The following is a 19844-nucleotide window of genomic DNA, read 5'->3' on the forward strand; positions in this document are numbered from 1 at the left end:
AATGTATCAAGATGCTAACCACAATCACATCAATGGTAAATGAATATTTATGAGGAAAGTATTGAGAGGAACGGTAGTTCCTCACGCCAAAATAGCCAGTTTCTATTTTATGTTCTATTTCTATATATTATACAAGATTAGTTGAGACAAGCAGTATTTTCAAAGATGAAGTCAGCCAGCTGAGAATTCTCCGGACTTTGTTATATTTTTGAGATTTTTCGAGCCATAATCTGTCTTCATCATCCTCATTCTGAGATTTTGAGCTGGAGCTCTGAACATTTTTGGTTTCCTGTGGGTGTAATGCACATTGTGGTCCCTATTGGCACAAGAAAGTATGGTTTCCTCTCTCTATACTGGTCGATGAGAGTAACGCTATTCATGGTCCCGGCTGAATAAGAAAAGAACATTATTTTTGAAAATTAGCTATGCTGAAGGATAGCCTATATATTTGGTAAAAGTAAAAAAATAAATAAATACATTAATATAAATATTGAAATACAGGAATACATAAATGAATACATAGACACTTACGTATTTATTTATCTTGATATTTATTATTTATTTTTCACTATCATATAAGACATTTATTGTAATTTTTCTTTTCATTGTTAACATCCTGACAACTTTTTACCTTTATAACTTTAAAGTCTGTTTCAAAGCTCTTTTCAAAATGGCTGCTCTAGTGCACTGATAGTGTAAGGATTATTGCCCACATTGTCAAACAGGTAACACAGCAACAACAATCCATGATGTGGTACGGAACAGAAAAGGGGTGGGGGGGTTGCAGTAATTTAGAGGACAGATCTCAAACCCCAGTGCACTACAGCGGCCATTTTCAAAAGAGTTTTTTAACAGACGTTAAAGTTATAAATGTAAAAAGTTGTCAGGATGTTGACCATGAAAAGAGAAATTACAGGTACATTATTTAATCAGTTGTAGCAACAGGTGGGGACGTGTAACGCTATATTTTTCGGAACTCCTCAACATGCTCTTTAAATAACAGTTGTGCTTAACCCACAGCACAATACACGCCATTCATTGTTTAAAAACAAATATCATTCCTTAAACTATTTGTTCTTAGGTTAGGAACACATAGAATGGTTTACCAAGCACAGTATAGGGTTACGCCATATCAAATCACTTTATTTTAAGAGCACGATTTTTGCTTTGTTGTACCCATCTTTTTTATGAAAAGGTCAAAGTAATTTCCTTCTCTCTGACAACAGTGGCATCAGTTATCAGGTTCTTCTAGAATCAGAGTGTTCAGAGTCTAACATGCCTGGGGTGACAATGTTCAATCCACAGGACGGCCATCACTGTATCATTCGTATATATATATATATTTACGTGTTTGAAAAGTACATTAGTTCTGCCAAGAAAAGTTAAGTGAAAACAAGCTGGAAACAAGATCTTGAGTTTAGTCGATTCCTGGATTGGAAATTGGAGCATTCTGGTGATTCTTTTGGAGAAGATACAACAAGGAAACATGAATATTTGTTTACTAAGGATTCAGCTCAGCAATGTGGGCAATAGCTTGTGGTGAGGATTGAGCAAACCATTTTCACCCGTGTCAGGAATTTTGGTGGGTTGCTTGCTGCATTTTTAAGTAAAATTATGTTATTCTGTGCGTTCTGTATTATTCTTTAACATGAAGCGTAATGTAATGTGATCAAAGTGATAATATATCAAATGAAACAAGCAGGCTGATGCATTGCCCTCTACACGTATCTGTTCTTATGATCAATATATTTATGAAAATGGAGAATCAAACAGGACCCTTCTTCAGTGGAAATATTTGTCCCCAAGGTGATTGCGTTTATTTCACCATCCAGAATAACTTCCTATGCTGTTTGAATCTGGGACACAAGCAATGATGATGATGCAATTGACCCCAGAAACCCCAAGTAGAAAGTTTCTGCTGTAGGAAATACAGTGCACAAAAGTGACTGGCTAACAAAGATATACTAAAAGATGAGATACAAAACAGAGAAAAAAAAGAATGGTATGTCAAAAGACTCACATTATGTTAAATATAGGAAATAGGAAAATGAAGAAGAAGTAACTTGCTCAAGTGTGTAATCACGGTGACTCACATAATTACGGCACATCCCAAGCAACAGTTTGACAGTTTAAAAAATACGTCAGAAAAATCTAGACATTTCTCAGTATAAAATGTAAACCATAAAATGCAGGACCAGCTATAAAATGGTGTACATACAAAACAGCGGACACATGATGCCCATTTCTAAAGATGAAATACATTCATACCAGTCCTTCTTCCAGCTGTTTATTATTTGAATTTAATTATTAAACGTAGCCTCGGTGCTCAATCCAGTAAACATGAATGGGAATTTCATGCTAGCCTCGCACAATCACATAATGAAGATGTTTGTATGGTTTTGTATTTAAAGCTTGTTTTACTCTTTTCTTTTTGTGCTCAGTGTAATTGTTTTAAGCACTCTCATGAAGCACTACACAGTGTGGCCAGGTTTATGATGTACGATACAGGGACTGTTCTGTTTTTCACTCTTGTCCTCTGTGCTTGTATACAGTAGGCACTGGCCTTGCTCTGGTGAGCACTACTTTTCTTACTGCAGCACCCCAGATTGTATGGAACAGATCCTGGGTTGGAATAGTTTGAAAGAGCCACACGTTAGCACTGTACCACTGCTTTACACCATCTACCTTTTCATAAAATATAATTTCTAACCTGTTTAGTATCCTATCATTCTCTCTTGCTGTTTCTGCTTTGATAATTAATTACCTTGCTTGCTTAATATTCTGGCAAAGATCTGCTTTTCCAACCATTCCTTAGCCTCCTCGGTCCTGAGACCAGGTTTGTTAAGAGAAAGCGAAATCTGCCTGTGAAACGCGTTATTTGCTTTACACGAGACCACAAAAACATACAATATGTGATACCAATATCCTGAAATATTGAACGCTCAGTATTGTGAGCGTCTGTACCCGAGGGCTCACTGGCTGACATTAGCGTGGGCAGTTTCAAATGGGTATACTGAACAAAAGGACCGAGGTTAAAGCTGAATTTCTGAATTTAGGGGGGTTTACAAATGACCAATTGGTCTGTGCAACTGCCATTTCCACCCCCTCTGCAACTCTGAGTTAATAAATGGAAATGCTTTTTCCAACAGCCCAAGTGATCATTCTTCAAACCACCTTCAAAAGTGGTCTTTTTTGCTTGAATAGTTAGCAAGCACAAAAAAGAATGACCCGCGCAGAAGCAACAGTGGCAGCAATGGGATATTAAACAGGTAAGACCATCAGTTTTAGGAAACAGTAGATGATATAGTGTCCCTTTAATGCTCTGTACAAGCATGAACAATGTGCACATCATTAGTAGGAACTTATTGTACTGAAGAGTTTTATAATGTAGTAACCTGTGGTTCCTTGCTCATTGTGTTGTCTCTAGTTACATGCAACCACAAATGGTTTCCAAACTTGTGTTTTGGTAAACACTAGCCCGTATTCCCAGCTTATTAAATGTAATTTAAGCAAATAAACGCTGTAATAAATTAAGATGTGAATACATCCTATGAATGGTTTACAGTAGTTTATTATTTCCATAATGATTCACATGTCAGTCATCGACTTAACTCTTTAAAAAAAAAAAAAAAACACACACAATGTGACATACAATCCGTGATGAAAGCTTTGATGAAGAGGAGAAAAGGCTAGGGCTCCTGGGATTGGATCTGGGGTACTCTCAGTTCCAATGCAATGCAATACAAACTGCAGCTTGGGAGGCACATTGTGTATGTCGTGCATTTCCACAAAAGACAAGATTGTTCTTGTTTTTGAACAATAATAGGGATCCCCTATTGTCTTAAAAACGGATTCCACCCCAGAAAGCGGCATCCCCGACAGTTCAGCTGACTGTCTCTGACTTCATGTACAGGACTGCATTACATAAAGGCCCCTTCTGTGTTGAATGTATTTCTGGTTTCCAGGACAACGGCCCATACAGCATTTTCTAGTGTTTTGTGTTGTATAGATGCAGCCGATATCAAAGTTTAACCTACTAAATATACCGCGAAAAGGACATGTGGGACCTGTTTGGTGTATGTAGGGCATCTCATCCTTAAAAAAAAAAAACTTTAAATAATTATAAAAAAAAAAATATGGTATATATTTACTTTAATAAAATGTCTTAACTGAGACTAAAATAACCTTCAGCACATTTAAAGATATTCATTGAAAGCAGACATTAACTTCATCTTCTTGACTATTTCAGATGTATTATTTAAGGATTAATAACTAGCGTGGCAGGTGTTGTATTTTTGTGTGTAGACTTTTCTTTTCATGTGCTTTCCCACTTTTTTCTACTCTGGATCTTCAAAAAAAGACGTCAAAGAGCTCTGAGGGACTCTCTCATAGGACCATGAGACGGATCTTCAAGGAATTTCATTGGTTAAGATAATCTTTTAATATGAATGAAGATGTACGGCTTGGAATGATATGGGTCACCTTTCCATTGCTATGTTTTGATTGTAATTGGATCACAAAAACTTAAGAGAAGTTGTGAACAAGAGAAAGCCGTTTGGCCCATCAATGCTCGTATGATTACTAGCAGCTTTCTGTTCCCAGAAACCAGGCGTCTCTTGAACAATCCCATGAATCAGCAGCAACAGCTTGGCAACCCATTCCATACACCCAGCACTCTCTGTTTGGAAAGGATAGTGCCTCCTACCCACTGCCCTGAATCTGTCACTTATTTGTATCCTCTGGTCCTGGTGCTACTGTAAGTTTGAAATAAAGCTGTGGTTCATTTTGTTGAGCGCTTCTATTGATCCCTTCTATTTTCTCTGTTCCGTTCCGTTCCCTAAACCTAATCTATTTCATATGAATGCAAATGCAGATTGTGTTGAACTTGAACAAAGCAATGTACATGAATATGGAACAATACAGAAGAATGACCCTATTCTGGCATGAAGTTTTTGTTTGTCTTGCGGTGGGGGGAGGAGGGGGTCGTATTAAATCATGCAGCATTACAATGGTACAATGGAGACCTGTTTACTCTTGACGTGGACTCTGTTATGAAATCTTTTTTTTTTTTTTTTCAGGAAGAGAACTGTAATCGCCATTTCTGTGGGTTAATAAATCCAGCGCGGATGGGCAACCCGGGTTCTTCCTGACCAGGTCTTTGATCCAACTGTATAATTAGACTAGATCAAACCTCCTCCTAACTTGTTAACTACTTCATTAAACCATCCATGCCTGAAATACAGTATGAAAAGGACTTTAGGAAACCTAATGGGCAGAGAAGTGCCTTACATGCACAACATTGTATTGCTATTATGACATTTACCCACAAATTTATATTTTAAACATATGGAAAAACATAGTCCCTTCTGTATATTCATACATAACACTTTGAGACTTTATTTGTTTTGTTGTAACCTTGTGTGCCCATTTATTCCCCCCCCCCCCCCCCCCCCGATTTTCTCCCCAATTTGGAATGTACAATTATGTATTTCCCCCTCACCGCACACAGGTTAGTTTTGTTTAGTTGGTGTCCACCGATTCGATGACCAAGCCAGCGTCCTGTTCTACACCCAGGAACTCGAGAGCGGATGTCAGCGAGCTACCAGCCTCTAAAGGACAAAGACCAGCCCTGCAGGTGTCCGTCTGAGCTCACTGGGTGCCTGGCTGGCAGGGTCCACTGTAGCGTGATGAGTAGAAACAGTTCCTGATGGTTTGGCCTCCCTAACCCGCTGGAGCGCCAAGCCCAATCCCACGCTCCCTTCGGAATCTCCAGTGAACTTCACACAGCCAGGACGCAAACCTGCACTCCCCTGACTGCATGACTCCCCCTGCACACCACGCGGCCATGCTTGTACCTGGTGTGCCACTCGGGGACCCCGGTCAACCCTTATTTTCATCACCATAAAAGACACATACACACAAAATACAGTCCATTCTAATAAACAGACATTCATCTACTCATAAACACACAATAATTAATAAGATACTGGATAGATGTTGGAACATTTTATTTAAAAATTATGGTTGTTTCCATGTAATCAATCCTAAACCCTGCAGTGAATAAAATGTAGCTGAGGTATTGAATAAAACGTTCTCCTTACATGTCGATTTGGGCAGTATTTTGTTTGAAATCAACAACGAAATTAAACAATTTTAGATCTACTTCAGAATACATAAAAGAACAGCAGCATTCAGAGCTAGTGTACACTAGGAATTTACAATACAATAGAATGTGCTTTTTATATTATTCTAAAATTACAATAATGCTCTTTCATGAACTGTATAAAGTCAAATGAATTCACCCGAATTACAGTATTTCAATAATAACATTTTAAACAAACAAACAAACAGAAGTCAAAATCAGGGGTCAGTTAAAAACAGGGTTCCTAATCCCCGCTAGCACTGGGTTACTGCCACGCTTTCCATTGAGGAGAGTCAGGGAGAACACAAAGAAACACAGGCTCATGAATCCCAGGATAACGATCCCGGAGATCAGTGCACTTGTGACTGAGTTGAGCTGGAAGGCAGGTCTGTTTAGCTGTGCTGAAACAAAGAGCAGGCAGTGGGTGTTTAGAAGAGGTCAGTGGGCAGAGAGTGCAGAGGGACATCGCCTGAATGTACGGGCGTAGTCCCCACTTTGACCATTAAGCAATACATTTATTAAACGTACTGTATATTTTAACTGGCACTTTTGTGTGTGTGTGTGTGATGTTATGAAATGTGTTTGGTAAGAGCTAGCTAATCGTTCAACACTGCTGTATCAGATCATTTCACCTTGTCCGTTTAGTGGCTCATTTTAAGATTAGAATTTTGTAGGGTATCTAGTTTCACTATCTCCAGATCATATTTCTCTAAATACAAGGTTATGTTGACTGATGACTGTTCAGTTTTAACGCAGCAAGTTACACTAAAGCAACAGCAACAACAAAAAAAAAAAGATTTGTATTTGTAACCATTTAAGGAGTTGTGTTCACGGTTCAAGAGCAGAAAAAAAAGTAAAATTTAGTAGTCAAAAAAACTATTTAAAGGAAAAGTGGAGCTTAGTTTTTTTTAACTGAGAACTTGGTACATGAACAACAACAGTAACTGCAAAGAACAGTATGTTGGGTGTTCTCCTAATTAAAATGACATGCATGATCCAGAAATGCCATGAACTGGAAATACCTGAAGAAAAATATATGACACCTTTCAGTGACTGAGATGGTTAATTATCAGCAGCATAACTGTATTTCCTCCTTAAGTGAAATGAGGATTTGAAAAGCAGCTCTGAATAGACCATATTTGAACTGGGTTTTGATTTACATTCAACACTAAATACCTTGTTTAACCTTTCGGATTGCCACAAAGTGTGTACTGTTATAATTTTTTTCTTGAACTAGAAGATCAAATAACAGTAAATCTTACCTAACTGGGAGTTGTTGGTTGGTGTTTCATCTGAATGTTTAGGGAGGAAAAGAACATCATATCAGTATCATGATACAAACTGGCATGCTCTAGAAAATAGAAACCATACATGTTGCATAGAAGGCACAAACAATGAGGCATTTTTTATCTCAGTGTATCCCCAGTCCTCAGAGTGCATTTCACAAAACCCCAGATAATTTAGCACAATTGGTTCTGTTTAAGAGAGGCCACAGTTTAACTGCAGGAGTTATTCTCCGCTCCCCTGCATCTAAAATAAACAGCTGCAAGCCAACACGTTGATAATCCAAGCATTTGTGAAAGCACTTTACATGAAGTGTCTCTAATTACTGTGTATTTACATGAAGTGTCTCTAATTAATGTGCATTTACATGAAGTGTCTCTAATTACTGTGTATTTACTTGGTAGTTACTTGGTAAATACATGGGTACTCATACATAATTACAATGTTATTATGCATACTTACAATTTACTTAATGTGTTCATTTTTTGCACTATATATGTAAGTAAACAATTGTATCAGAAAAGGGTTAAGGTTAGGGTTAGGGGGTTAGGGTTAGGGTCAGGATTAGGGTTAATGATAGGGTTAGGGTTATATTGTTAAAAAAGATTCACACATTAAGTACATTGTAACTATGCATTATAACATTGTAATTATGTGTAAGTGCACATGTATTTACTAAGTAACTACTATGTAAATACACAGGAATTAGAGACACTTAATGTAAAGTGTTACCGCATTTACTCTATAAATGCACACCTCTGAAACTGGCTTTAAAAAGTAAATCGTTAATTCAAAGTTGCTTTGTTCTCATGTAAGCCAACCGGATCCTTTTTTATTATCAGATTGTAGTTCTAAGACAATAGTTCTCATGTTAATACTGTACTTATTATATTTATTTGGTATGTTTCTCATAAACATTAAAACAAATATAATTTTGTCAGTGAGAAATGCATTGGTTTTTGAGTATACTATGTCCAAAGTAAGTAAATTAATTTTGGTCTATTTGACTGCATTTGGCATGCTGAGTCTCTGAGGTGTGTGCCCCTCGTGTCAGGTTTAACAGGAGCATGTCTGGAGTGTTTGCTTAAAGAAGACTTTAGAAATAAATAGTAAAGACTCACCGCTCCTTGTGATTATGGGACCTGCTGTAATGACAGCGTTTCCAGAGGCACTCTGAGGAACGGGTGTTGTCTCCTCAAAAAGATTCCTTTTCTTTCGGCTGCCACAGATCTGTAATTAAAACATCACGATCTAAACGAAATGTCTCTTCAACTGAACATTTAAATGCAGTTTATTTTGATAAGCTACATGATATTATAAATATTCAGCCTCAGGCAATCAGGTTCCAAGCAGAGATCACTGGCAGAACTCCTTGAAATATACATTTCAAGCAGCCTAAGCGATCCAGACTAAAACACAAATCTTTTAAAAAATGTCTTTATACACAAAAACATTTGTTCGGTTTACAAAAGGATTAATATCCTTGGCAGTGGTCATTACCTGTCGATAATCGACCTTGTGTTTCAATAAGTGCCCTCACCTGTGGCTCGGGATACTTAACTGTCATCGTGGTCAGTTATCTAGCAGGTAATGACCTCTGTGGAGGACAGGAATGTCTCGTTGATAGACACTGTCGATAGATCGCATTAATCTCCAGCTATAATTACAAAACCTGTACCTTTTAATATGTGTACATAACAGTACTGCAATCGACTAATATCGGTAAAAGGCTTTGTCATTATCCTGTAATTACAGAAAAAAGTTTAAGCAGGTTTAATTTTCTGATTTAGTTTCCCAAAAACAGCTTTTTTTCTGAAAACGTTAATAAAAAAAAACTATTTTGCATTGTATGCAATAGTTTAGACTCTAACTAGGGGATTGTGATTGCAGACTGCACCCAGTCTCGTCTGTTAACACATGCATTTAGCAACGTGTTCACTGGTAGGGACACCTACCTCGCACACTGCTGGTCTGTAGAATTATTTCTCAGATCTTACCGGCATGAGTAAAGGACAGTCATCTGCTCTGCAGAGTTTGGTCACACAATGTAGAAACACTGTCGACATCTTCTGGTTTTTGTGCTTGACAAACCGGAACACTTCGAAGGAAAACCTGCCCATTTGACTTTTGCCGTTTTCAAAAACAGTTGTTTGTGGATCTTTGTCGCAACTGTTTGAGAGAAATATAGACTAAAATGATTGAAAACTACTGGGGTAACTAAAACGTGAAATAACTTTTCCTCAGTTTTTACGCTGAAAGTTTAAAGGTAGCAAAAAGGTAACCCTTTACCTAAAGAACAGATCGTATCTAAGTTCGTCACTTGGATTTCCAGAAGGCGTTGTGTAACAGTAGTCCATCAGAACATTCCATCTGTGGAGCAATGATCAGCCAGTGTTAGTGCTTTTCAATTAACTACCAAGAACAATGATCAGCCAGTGTTAGTGTATTCAGCTAACTACCAAGAGGAATGTGTGGTTTTTAACTGCTGAGAATTTTCTGTATTTTGCCTCTTAAGGGATAGTGTGGCCTTATGAAAAAACAAATGGTGATGCTGCTATTCTCTTTCATGTCTTTTATGATAGCTGAGTACAATTATTTAATACTAACACAAGCCTTTTTTTAAGCTGATGTGAGGATATGGGCATCGTAATTCAAATCAAATCCTAAGGCTAGTGGCTGAATGAAAAGAACCAATCCCAGCCAGTTCATGTTCATTGTCCTCGTATGTATTCTGCCCCACCACGACGGTGTAATGGAAAGCAAGATGTGACACGTGAGTTGAGCTATTCATGGTAAATGCTTATTAAAACAAATTGTTTTTTTCCCCCCTTAATAATGTCACCAGGTAACTGTTATTTTTGTTCCTCACCTATTCCAGTTCAGAAAGGCAGATTTAAAAGACCTAAACGGGGTACCTTCCATCCAGGTTGGTTGCTTTGACTGCTGCGTACACTTTGGTCTTTAAGGGTAGCCCTGCGTTTGGTATTGCCAGCTGCTGTGCATAGGTTGAATCCTACAAAGACATCACAGTTTAAAGCTGAGGATCAATACAGAACCAATCAACAGCCACTCACATACAACTGTATTGATTGCATGGATGATAATGTTATACTTTTAACTGCAAAGTACACTCCTGCTAAAATGTAGCACCTCTTCAAAAACATACAGCGGAAGCCTTGCTTTTTTTTCCAAAAGTGCCAGATTTACAAAGATTTGAATCCAGTGCAAGGTTTTACAAAATCTCAAAGTTTATATTTTACGTGCAGCAAAATGTTAGTAAATTCCTTGTCAGTGCTTCTGCTAATGCTAATAACTGAATAATCTGCATAAATCATACATCAGACACTGGAGCAGACCAATCACACAATATGTACATAGTTTTTACAAAACTGGCCAGACAAAATGAAAAAAAGAAGCACTTTGCACAACTCCTCCGGTTTCTGTTCAGCTTTAATCAATATATTTGACATAATCCTAAAACAAGGTTATTTTAAGTTACTGCTGTATCGGATTTAATTAAAATACTACTTACATTGTAGAGGAGTAAATTCAAAGTGCTTAAAAACGAACCATTGTTGTCCTTAACAGAAATAGCAGCAGATGACCTGGAGGAAACATATCAGAGTCAAATGAAACGTGATAATGATAAGAACCTCCAGAAATAGTAACCATATCATATATAGTGTGTACATCATTATAGACCAATATAGTTCATATTACTCATGTTTATATCCACTGGGCAAAAACTATCAGGGATTATAGGAATAATACTAAAATACACATTAACCTTTCCATTTCTCTATCATTCTTAATGCCCAGTGTAATGAAAGTAAACATGACATCATTGCTTTGAAACCATCAAAATTCCTAGTAAGGTAATATGATTTCCTGATTCCAATGTGATTGGTATATTTTATAAATTAAACATATCCCCTTTATCTTTTTTTTCCTCCTAAATTCTTATAGCCATTTTTCTAATGCTTACTTTTTTACATTTTATTTATGTAAATATGTTTTAAACCTTTGCAAGGAGTTGGCTGTACAACATTATTGCCAGCTGTTGTGCATAGGTTGAATCCTACAAAGCTTGACATCTAAAAGTTTCATCACAAGAAGGAGTCAACAATTTAAGATCATGTAATTACTGTATGCTTCATGTTTCGATTCATTGCTGCATTTCAGATTCTTTCCCCAGGCAGAGTAGGCTACAGTGTCCCTCGTTAATACTCTAAATCTAAGAATCATAAAATATTGAGGGTGGTGCATTAGGGCAGGGTCTTTATCCTGTAAAGTATAGTACACGCACAATTTACTGTCAACATGGCCCGACTACAATTCAAACTGTATTACTGAATCATGAAATCAGGAGGGCGCTCTCTTTACAAATAGCATCTGTACGTTTTGCAATCAAAAAGCACGCAATCATTTAAATATACCTGTTAAACCTAGAGCAGTTGCTTACTGCTAAGATACAAGCGACCAATTGTATATCCAACTGCTTTGTTAAAGTGCATGTAAACTGCAGACTTACGAAGCGAGCTGCGTATTGTTGACCAGGTACTCAAGAGGATAGCTGCAGCTGAATTTATACAGCAGCCCCGGCAGATAGCTGATGATTGTTGGAGGATCTGGAGTGTCAATATATCCTGAAAGATTACCAATCTGCACCATGGAGGAGTTGCCATATGCATTGACACCTGGGACTGAGGACACCTGCAATACAGTGTCAATACCGATTCAATTCAAAGCCTAATGGTTTGTAATTGTTATTAAGTCTAACACACCGAATAGCTGCCATTCACAATTGCAACACAAGCAATCCACTACAGTGACCTAATCTATTCCATTGAACACGATTTTACAGAGAACAAGACTACAAGCCATTGCACAACAGCTCAATTTCTTTATACCAAGTTATTGAACACATTTTAATTTATGAAAGATTGACATTTACTTATTGTACCTTGCAAACATCACATGCAGTGTGTAATGGCCTTAACTACTGATCCACTGTTCTCCGTTATACAATCCATATAAAAAACAATTTTGTCTGTCATATAACTGATGTGAATATAACAAGCACAGCCCAAAATTAGACCATCATATTAAATAATAAAATACAGTATATAATAGTCACTGCACAAGAAGAGTTTCGATTATTTTTTGTACACTTGACATCCAGACATTTACTCCTGCTTTTAACTCTTTGAAAGGAAACAAATTCAAGGTTAATACAAAACTGAGCAAACAGACTAAAAGTGCCAAAAGAGACCTCGAATTACTTAGTTGTGTGGTTATAGTTTTGTAAAAATGCCACATTTGTTTTTTTCCTTTTGCATATAATCAAAGACTGGACTCAACACTTCAGAAACAGATTGCTGTTACATCAGAATTGTGATCATGGGGTTTATTTAAATTCTCTACCGCAAGCAGTGGCAGGTCTTAATACTGCATCTTAGACTTTATAAAGCTAATTTCACTGCATTTGTTTTGTCTTTAATAATATTAGTAAGTGGGTATATAAATAACCCCTGGAGGAAAAAAAGCACAGCTGGATTAATATAGTAGAGGCATCATCAGTATTTAGACCCCTCAGTATTTAGATCATTAATTAGACCCCTCAGTAGTTAGATCATTAATTAGACCCCTCAGTATTTAGATCATTAATTGGACACCTCAGTATTTAGATAATTAATTAGACCCCTCAGTATTTAGATCATTAATTAGACCCCTCCGTATTTAGATCATTAATTAGACCCCTCAGTTTTTAGATCATTAATTAGACCCCTCAGTTTTTAGATCATTAATTGGACCCCTCCGTATTTAGTTAATTAATTGGACCCCTCAGTTTTTAGATCATTAATTGGACCCCTCAGTTTTTAGATCATTAATTGGACCCCTCAGTATTTAGATCATTAATTGGACCCCTCAGTATTTAGACCCGTCACTGCTCAGATCACTAATTGGACCCCTCTGTGTTTCGGGTGGATGAGAAGCGGTAGTTTTGTTTACCACCAGGCTGTTGCCGCAGGATTCCAGTGTGTTCAGGCTGATGGTGAAGATGACGGCCGTGGGGAAGGTGTTGTTATTGATGAAGCCCCTGCAGTGTGCGTCACCATGCCTGCCATTGAGGGATAAATCTGTTTCCGAGTAACCAGAGAAGAGAACTGGGCAAAAATTAATCTTCAGAGTGACGGTCTGGACTCCGCAAAAGACGCTGATGTCCCTTTCAGCTGACGAAAAGAAGACAGAAAATAAAGAAATTGTTTTAAAACTCACACACTCAAACATTACAACAGTTACTCTGGGCTTGTTTAGTTATAAGACTATATTATCTGTATTATATGGAGCCCTATCAACAATAACCCTAGTTATCGAGGAATGTTGTTTTGTGTCAGAATTTGTTTTGACGAATGAATTACATTTAGATATCTATAAAAAAAATTAAATAAAAAAACAGGCAATAAGTTGAAATATTTCTGAATAGGGCACATGATTGGTGATTTATTGTATCATTTAAAAAAAACAAACAAATGTTTTGTGTATTTTCTTGCTCTTTCTTAAAACCATTTGCCAGTAGCAAATGGTTTCCATTATATAGTTCCTGTATGCACCAGGGTCCTAATTTCTTAATAGGAGGGAAATTATAAAAGTTCATGCAATAAACTGCCTGGAAATAAAGTGATGGAAAAGTAATCATTTTGCTCCAATAAAACACACTACACTACTTAAAAGCTTATCGAATGATAAAAACAGGAATTCATGAAATGAAGTTGTCGTATTCTTACCAGGGAACCTGCTGTGATAATTGGCATCACAATTGTACCCATTGAACTGCGCGCCAGCTGAAATCACTTTACTTATTACCAGAAGAAGCAAACATATTGGTTCCATTGCAACACCTAGAAAGGCAAAGTTATTAAAACACATGTCATTCCAGCAATGCTTTCTCTATTTTAAAATAGATCAAATCAGTTCAATCGTCAGAAGTTGTTGCAGTAACAGAGAGATCAGGGCGCAGCTTTCAAGGTAATATTTTTTAAATTTGAGAACTCGTCGGATTTCATTTGTGAGGCCTCATTAAGAATTTAGAAAATTTAAAAGAGCTGCATCAAATATTCAAGTTGCCCCAGCTATGAATAATGGTAATGGACTATATCTGGCTGAACTGGCGCAGTGAAACGCAGTCTTGATGTTGTGTGAATTCCCTTTAGCATTGCTAACCCACACACATTACTGTCACAATTTTGGTTGAGCTTTGTATTATTGGTATTTTTAAGAAAACAAACTTGAGCCGAATGTTAAGAAAATAAGGAAATAGTGCTGCTTTCCCCATCTGTCTCTGATTCAGCTGTACCCACAATCTGGTGTTGTTACATTTCATTTAGTTGGATCACCTTCTAAAAAAAATTATGTCATCCACACCATCAATAACAATTTTATTTTAAAAAAAAAATGGTTGTCAGTTTTTGCTTTGTTTGTCGTCCAAAAGTGCCTTTTTCATTTTGCCAATCCGTTATCAACATCAGATAAGCCGCCTGTGACCTGGCAATCCAAGGAGCTAAACTGTGCTTTGGCTCCCTGTGGTTTAAAGATGATTTTTAGGTCAGTTAGATCTAACTGTCTTAGAAACACCTGGAAGTGTTGCCACTTACCCAAGTCCCTTGAAGCCGGCAGGTCAGCGGTTCTCCATGTGCTTTAGCCTGCTGCATGTGATCAAATGTTGAGCGCTGCAGCTCTACAAAACAACAAGAATCAGGGGTCCTGGTGAAAAAACATAAGGATTTTATTATCTGAGCACTTTAACAAAAACCACTGTCTGGAAGAACATGGGAAAATCCATCAAAACCTCAATGTGTTATACAAATCTTTTCACAGGCCCAGAAACATGAGCAGGTTTTGAAGTTTCCCACTCATATTCTTTCTGCCTGATCCTCCTCTTTCAACACACACAAGTGGTCTGAGGGGGGTTTGACGCTGCAAGAGGTCCGTTTGGGGAAATTATCTTGTCATCGTCTGTTTGAGATAGCTGGTCTGGTAAATAGGGCAAGTATTCTCGGTGCTTCTCGGGCTAATCTGTGCTCGGGTTTGTCAGAGTGCTTTTTGACGCTTTGTGTGTAATCTTTCTTTCAGCGCGTATCATGTCATTTCTTCTCCGCTGTGGTAGAAAACCTACAAAGCCTCTCCTCACATAATCAGAGCCAGAACAAATTACACGTCTCAGCAGATGGCTGCTGCACAGCTAAAGCAAGTACCCCTGCTATGCCAGCAGAGCCGCTGGATTGGGCGCCCATTAGTTCTTACCAATTCTTTCAGCAGCTGAAACCAGCCCTACCCCCCGAGCCCATGTTTCTTAATACTGTTTGTTGTTTGTTTACAGCTTCAGTTGACACTCCACCACTCTGTGCTCAGCAATGCTCTCTCTGTTTTTTTTATAGTCTTGTGTAAAGAGAAAATATATTTTTTTGAGTGGCTTATTTAATGCTCAGTGAACCTGAAACTGTCTTCTTTCCAAGTCTTTCTTCCCAGCCCTTTGGCACTGTAGGGATCCCATTCGTCCCATTTGAATAAGAAAGATATGCGGATGAAATATACAATAATGCAATTGTATTTGATTCAATTTATGATTGTTAGTATGTATTATTGGCCCTGCTGCATATTAAATATATATGTTATATATTGTAAAATATTGTTTAAACCTAGACTTGAGATACTGAATCCTCCTGAATCATCATTATAACAGTATAACTACCTTAAATATTACAGTTCTTAACATGGTGTGCTATGAAACAAATGCAGCCTAACACTGTGTATTCAAATCAAGTAAAATAATACCAATTGAACCAACAGTGGTGTACAAGTACCATTGAAAACCTTATAGAACTAGAGTTACAAATGTTTAAAATGACAAAGGTAACGGGTCTTGGTCGTGGCACAGTCCCTGTTGGTCTGTGTGTGGGGTGTGCACGAAGCTGAAGCCTGGCTGTTCAGAGCTGTTTTTTTTTTCATTGGCTCACCACCCTGCCCTTTGCATGGCACTGTTTGCTCCACAGTCAAGCCTGCCTTACCAACTATACAACAAACCATTGCCTGCAGGCAAGAGGACCAGGATCCAAGCTACATCAATCAAACCATACCGGTGAACTATACCCAAATGAGCAACCTATGTTACCAATGTACTGCAGCATTTGTATAATGGATCCACTTGCTTATTTTAAGGACTAGGGGTGAGATGATACACCAAGGTGACGATACGATTCGTATCATGATACACAAGCCACAATGTGATTCATATCACGATACACAAGCCACGATACGATTTGTATCACGATACTTATGAAAAAATCTCTGCTTGACAGACAGATTCAGTTGAAAATCAATTACTGTAAAAACCTTTGTATAGTCTATTTTCTAGGTATTTAAGGGGGTCCAAAAAAGGGGGGAGCGACTTATACACCGGTGTGACCTATAGGCTTTTTCCTAAAATTGTTGTCTCAAAAGGGGGGGGGGGGGGGGGGGGCAACTTATACACCGATGCGACTTATACATCGGTTTTTACAGTATATGTATTTACCACTAAGTAGTATAGCACTTGTTTGAGTTTAAAGACAAAGCAGTATGTCAGCTAGAGTTTCTGGGATATCAGATTTAACTTAATTAACTAAATCTCCTTACCACATTTCTGAGAAAGGAAAAAAATACTAAGCAATGTGTTTGATAACTATTAAAGTACAACGTTTGTCCATGTGTTTCTTTTGAAAAATCTAAATATCAAGTCTTTCAGCATTAAGTTGTGATGTTAATATTTTTTAAAAAGTACATCAGCGTAAAGTATCGCAAATCATTGATACACGATGAATCGTCTCACCCCTATTAAGGACTGAATAACAATCCACAGGGTTTTCTACAAAATATAAAATAAAGTCTGCGTGTATGAGCGCAATCATTATACAAAGTATACAGCTGATGATGTAATTCTTTGAGCATGCTCGGTTCCATTTATCATTCCCAATAGGCTTTTTGTCCTATAGAATGTAAATACAATTCTATTGCTGAAACAATTTAGCACAAGAACAATGAATACATATCCGTGTAGCAATAACCTTTTAGACGAAGAGACTGTATAATCCATTGACAAAAGCAGACTAAGCCTATCTAGTGTTTCCCATCCACACAAAGGTCTCTTCTCTCTTAAAAACGCATTGTCTGATTTTAAACATAAGAGCAATCACTTCCTTTCTGTGTAGTGAATAAAAGGGCATTTGCTCTTTCCTTACATGTGAAAAAGTATTTCTGGTTGTCACCTGCTGAAGAAAAATACAGTTCTGTGTATATGATACCAAATGTACTGGGACTATCCCAAACATAAATATGCTTCTCTTTTGTTGAATCCGTAATAAATTGTGAGCTATGAGGTGCACACAATACACTGTAAAAAATACTTTTGTTTTCAAGTTACCAGTAAAGTTGGTGTTTATAAAACATTTCTAAATGCAGACAGGTTCATTCATTATCCAATAGACTTCTGACAATAAATGTAATGCTTTTAGTTGCAAGGTTAATTCAGATATTATTAACTGGTGCGGTAAGGTATGTAATGTATTACTTATTTGCATGTAACCTGATATAATATGATTACTGTAGGTAATAATTTAACAGCTGAAGTAATATAGGAGTCATGCTGCCTGGGTCATTTCTACAGGGCTCTAGCCGGGATACACTGTCATTTTGTAGTGTTACCATGTTTTTCCCATGGTTATTCTCTGCATTCACCATAGTTTACCAAGGTTTCCCATGATTGTTAATATGCTTTCCCGTACCTCTCTGGGCTTTACAATGCATACCTTTGCTTTACCATGCTTTCACTATGCTTTATTACTCTTTGCTATGCTGTTATATGGGAAACTTTTATGAGGGTAACACCACCTAGGGCCTGAATATTAGATAAGCCAAATGTATATAGTATGTGCCAAGTTACAGTCTTTGATTTAAGATCTGTTCTTTAATTTCCAGAACCGAAGTAAAAGAAGAGAAGGGAGGTACAATGCAATGAGTGCAGGATAAGAGTCAATGGTTTAGTTGCCATGGAGATGCACCAAAGTCATTTTAAATAAAGCGTCATATTTGAAATGCTACACAACGAGAGCCTCATTTCTTTCTCTTTTATTAAATGTAGGAGTGCCACATTATTTTACAGCAGATGTAGTGTGCAATTATTTCTTTCCCCTCACTGTGGCAATTCCACACACAGCTCAGGGAAACTGAAGGTTCAGTGGGCGTCCTCCGATCCCACGGCTTGGACCAAGCCAGTCCTGCAGGTGTCCTCCTGAGCTCACTGGGTACCTGGCCGGTAAGGTGTGCTGTAACCCATGGGAGCGCCAAGGCCAATGGAACATCCAGAGAGCCTCAGTTCTACTCCTGTGTTCCAGCTCCATTTTTTTCAGTCATCCGGTGAAAAGGAAATCTCTATTGTACTACGTTTATGTTGTGTTTACAGAAAACAGCAAGACGATCCACATTCCAGACAATAAGGGCTCAGCTAAATCCTTCCTATATATTCAAGAAGCCTTTTAAAATAAGGAGTCCATGTGAAAGTAATGCAATATATCTGTTTTATAAGCATGCATGTATCCCCCCCTGATGTTTTTGTGTGTGTGTGTGTGTTTTTTGTTTAGTTCATATTAAAGTTGGTAAACAGATCTTAAGATATATTGCCAGACTGGCAAGGGTGCAATATAAAAGTATTTTAACATCAACATTTATTTGAAACCTCACTGTCTTCACATCGTTTGAGGCTTCTCCATTACTGACTCCATCCAAACTGGATAGCGAGTAAGAGGACAGTACAATAAAAGACTTATATATTTATTTACAAAGTAACATTTCTAAAACGAACTAGCGTTCATAAGGTACCCAACTTACTAACTAACTGTCAAACCAAGTAGCTAAATGAATCAAATGCCTTGCTGGACCCATAAGTGTGGCAGTAAAGGTCAACATGTGTGAAGAAAAGAGCCTTTGTGAATCAGATCAGATCATCAAGACCTTCTAGAACACAACCGCCTCCATTATGATAACAAATCAACAAGGGGCATGGTTGTTTATGGACGAAACTCAATCCATTCGCTTACACAAAAAGTTTTTCAGCTCTAAAAGGCACACCTCATCACTTAGCCAGCATAAAGGAAGATACGTGAAGGATGGATAGCCCCTCTCTGATTGTCTCTCTCCACAGCAACAGCTTTGTGCCGGCTGACTTTATGTCTGGTGCAAAGTGGAAATATTTTAGCGGCTGACATGAGGATTTAGGGTTTTAAAGGTAGCATGGTTAATGTTGATCTCTAGCACCAGATCTAAAATGACAGAAGCCGTTCTAATCAGACAAAGGCTAGAGGTAAATTGAGCTTGCTGGTTTTAC

At 37.6% G+C, this 19844-nt stretch overlaps 1 protein-coding gene across 2 annotated transcripts; it reads right to left on the minus strand.

The window, feature by feature from the left end:
• Positions 1-5997: 5997 nt before the first annotated feature.
• LOC117972650 (zona pellucida-like domain-containing protein 1) lies at positions 5998-15223 on the minus strand. 2 transcript variants are annotated; one of them, XM_059030540.1, is made up of 11 exons: positions 15082-15223; positions 14215-14328; positions 13439-13659; positions 11958-12139; positions 10959-11031; positions 10342-10439; positions 9716-9796; positions 9424-9595; positions 8548-8656; positions 7405-7434; positions 5998-6538 (listed from the first exon to the last, which is right to left on the minus strand). In XM_059030540.1, exons 2-11 carry the CDS (start codon positions 14318-14320, stop codon positions 6408-6410), a joined length of 1203 nt encoding a protein of 400 aa, XP_058886523.1. In that variant the 5' UTR covers positions 14321-14328; positions 15082-15223; the 3' UTR covers positions 5998-6407. The 2 variants fall into 2 exon arrangements, with proteins under 2 accessions (XP_058886523.1, XP_058886521.1); XM_059030538.1 differs by having other exon boundaries at positions 5998-6543; positions 15082-15221.
• Between the last annotated feature and the right edge of the window lie 4621 nt (positions 15224-19844).

This window comes from Acipenser ruthenus, chromosome 9, assembly GCF_902713425.1.
Source record: "Acipenser ruthenus chromosome 9, fAciRut3.2 maternal haplotype, whole genome shotgun sequence".
NCBI classification, from domain to species: Eukaryota; Metazoa; Chordata; class Actinopteri; order Acipenseriformes; family Acipenseridae; genus Acipenser; species Acipenser ruthenus.

Excerpts from the sequence above, each read along its gene's own strand:
- LOC117972650 (XM_059030538.1), bottom strand. The coding sequence starts at position 14,320 with ATGGAACCAATATGTTTGCTTCTTCTGGTAATAAGTAAAGTGATTTCA. Across the intron at positions 12,140-13,438 it reads CCTGCGGCAACAGCCTGGTG|GTGTCCTCAGTCCCAGGTGT; the intron begins GTAAACAAAACT and ends ACTGTATTGCAG. Across the intron at positions 7,435-8,547 it reads TCCCATAATCACAAGGAGCG|ATGAAACACCAACCAACAAC; the intron begins GTGAGTCTTTAC and ends CTAAACATTCAG.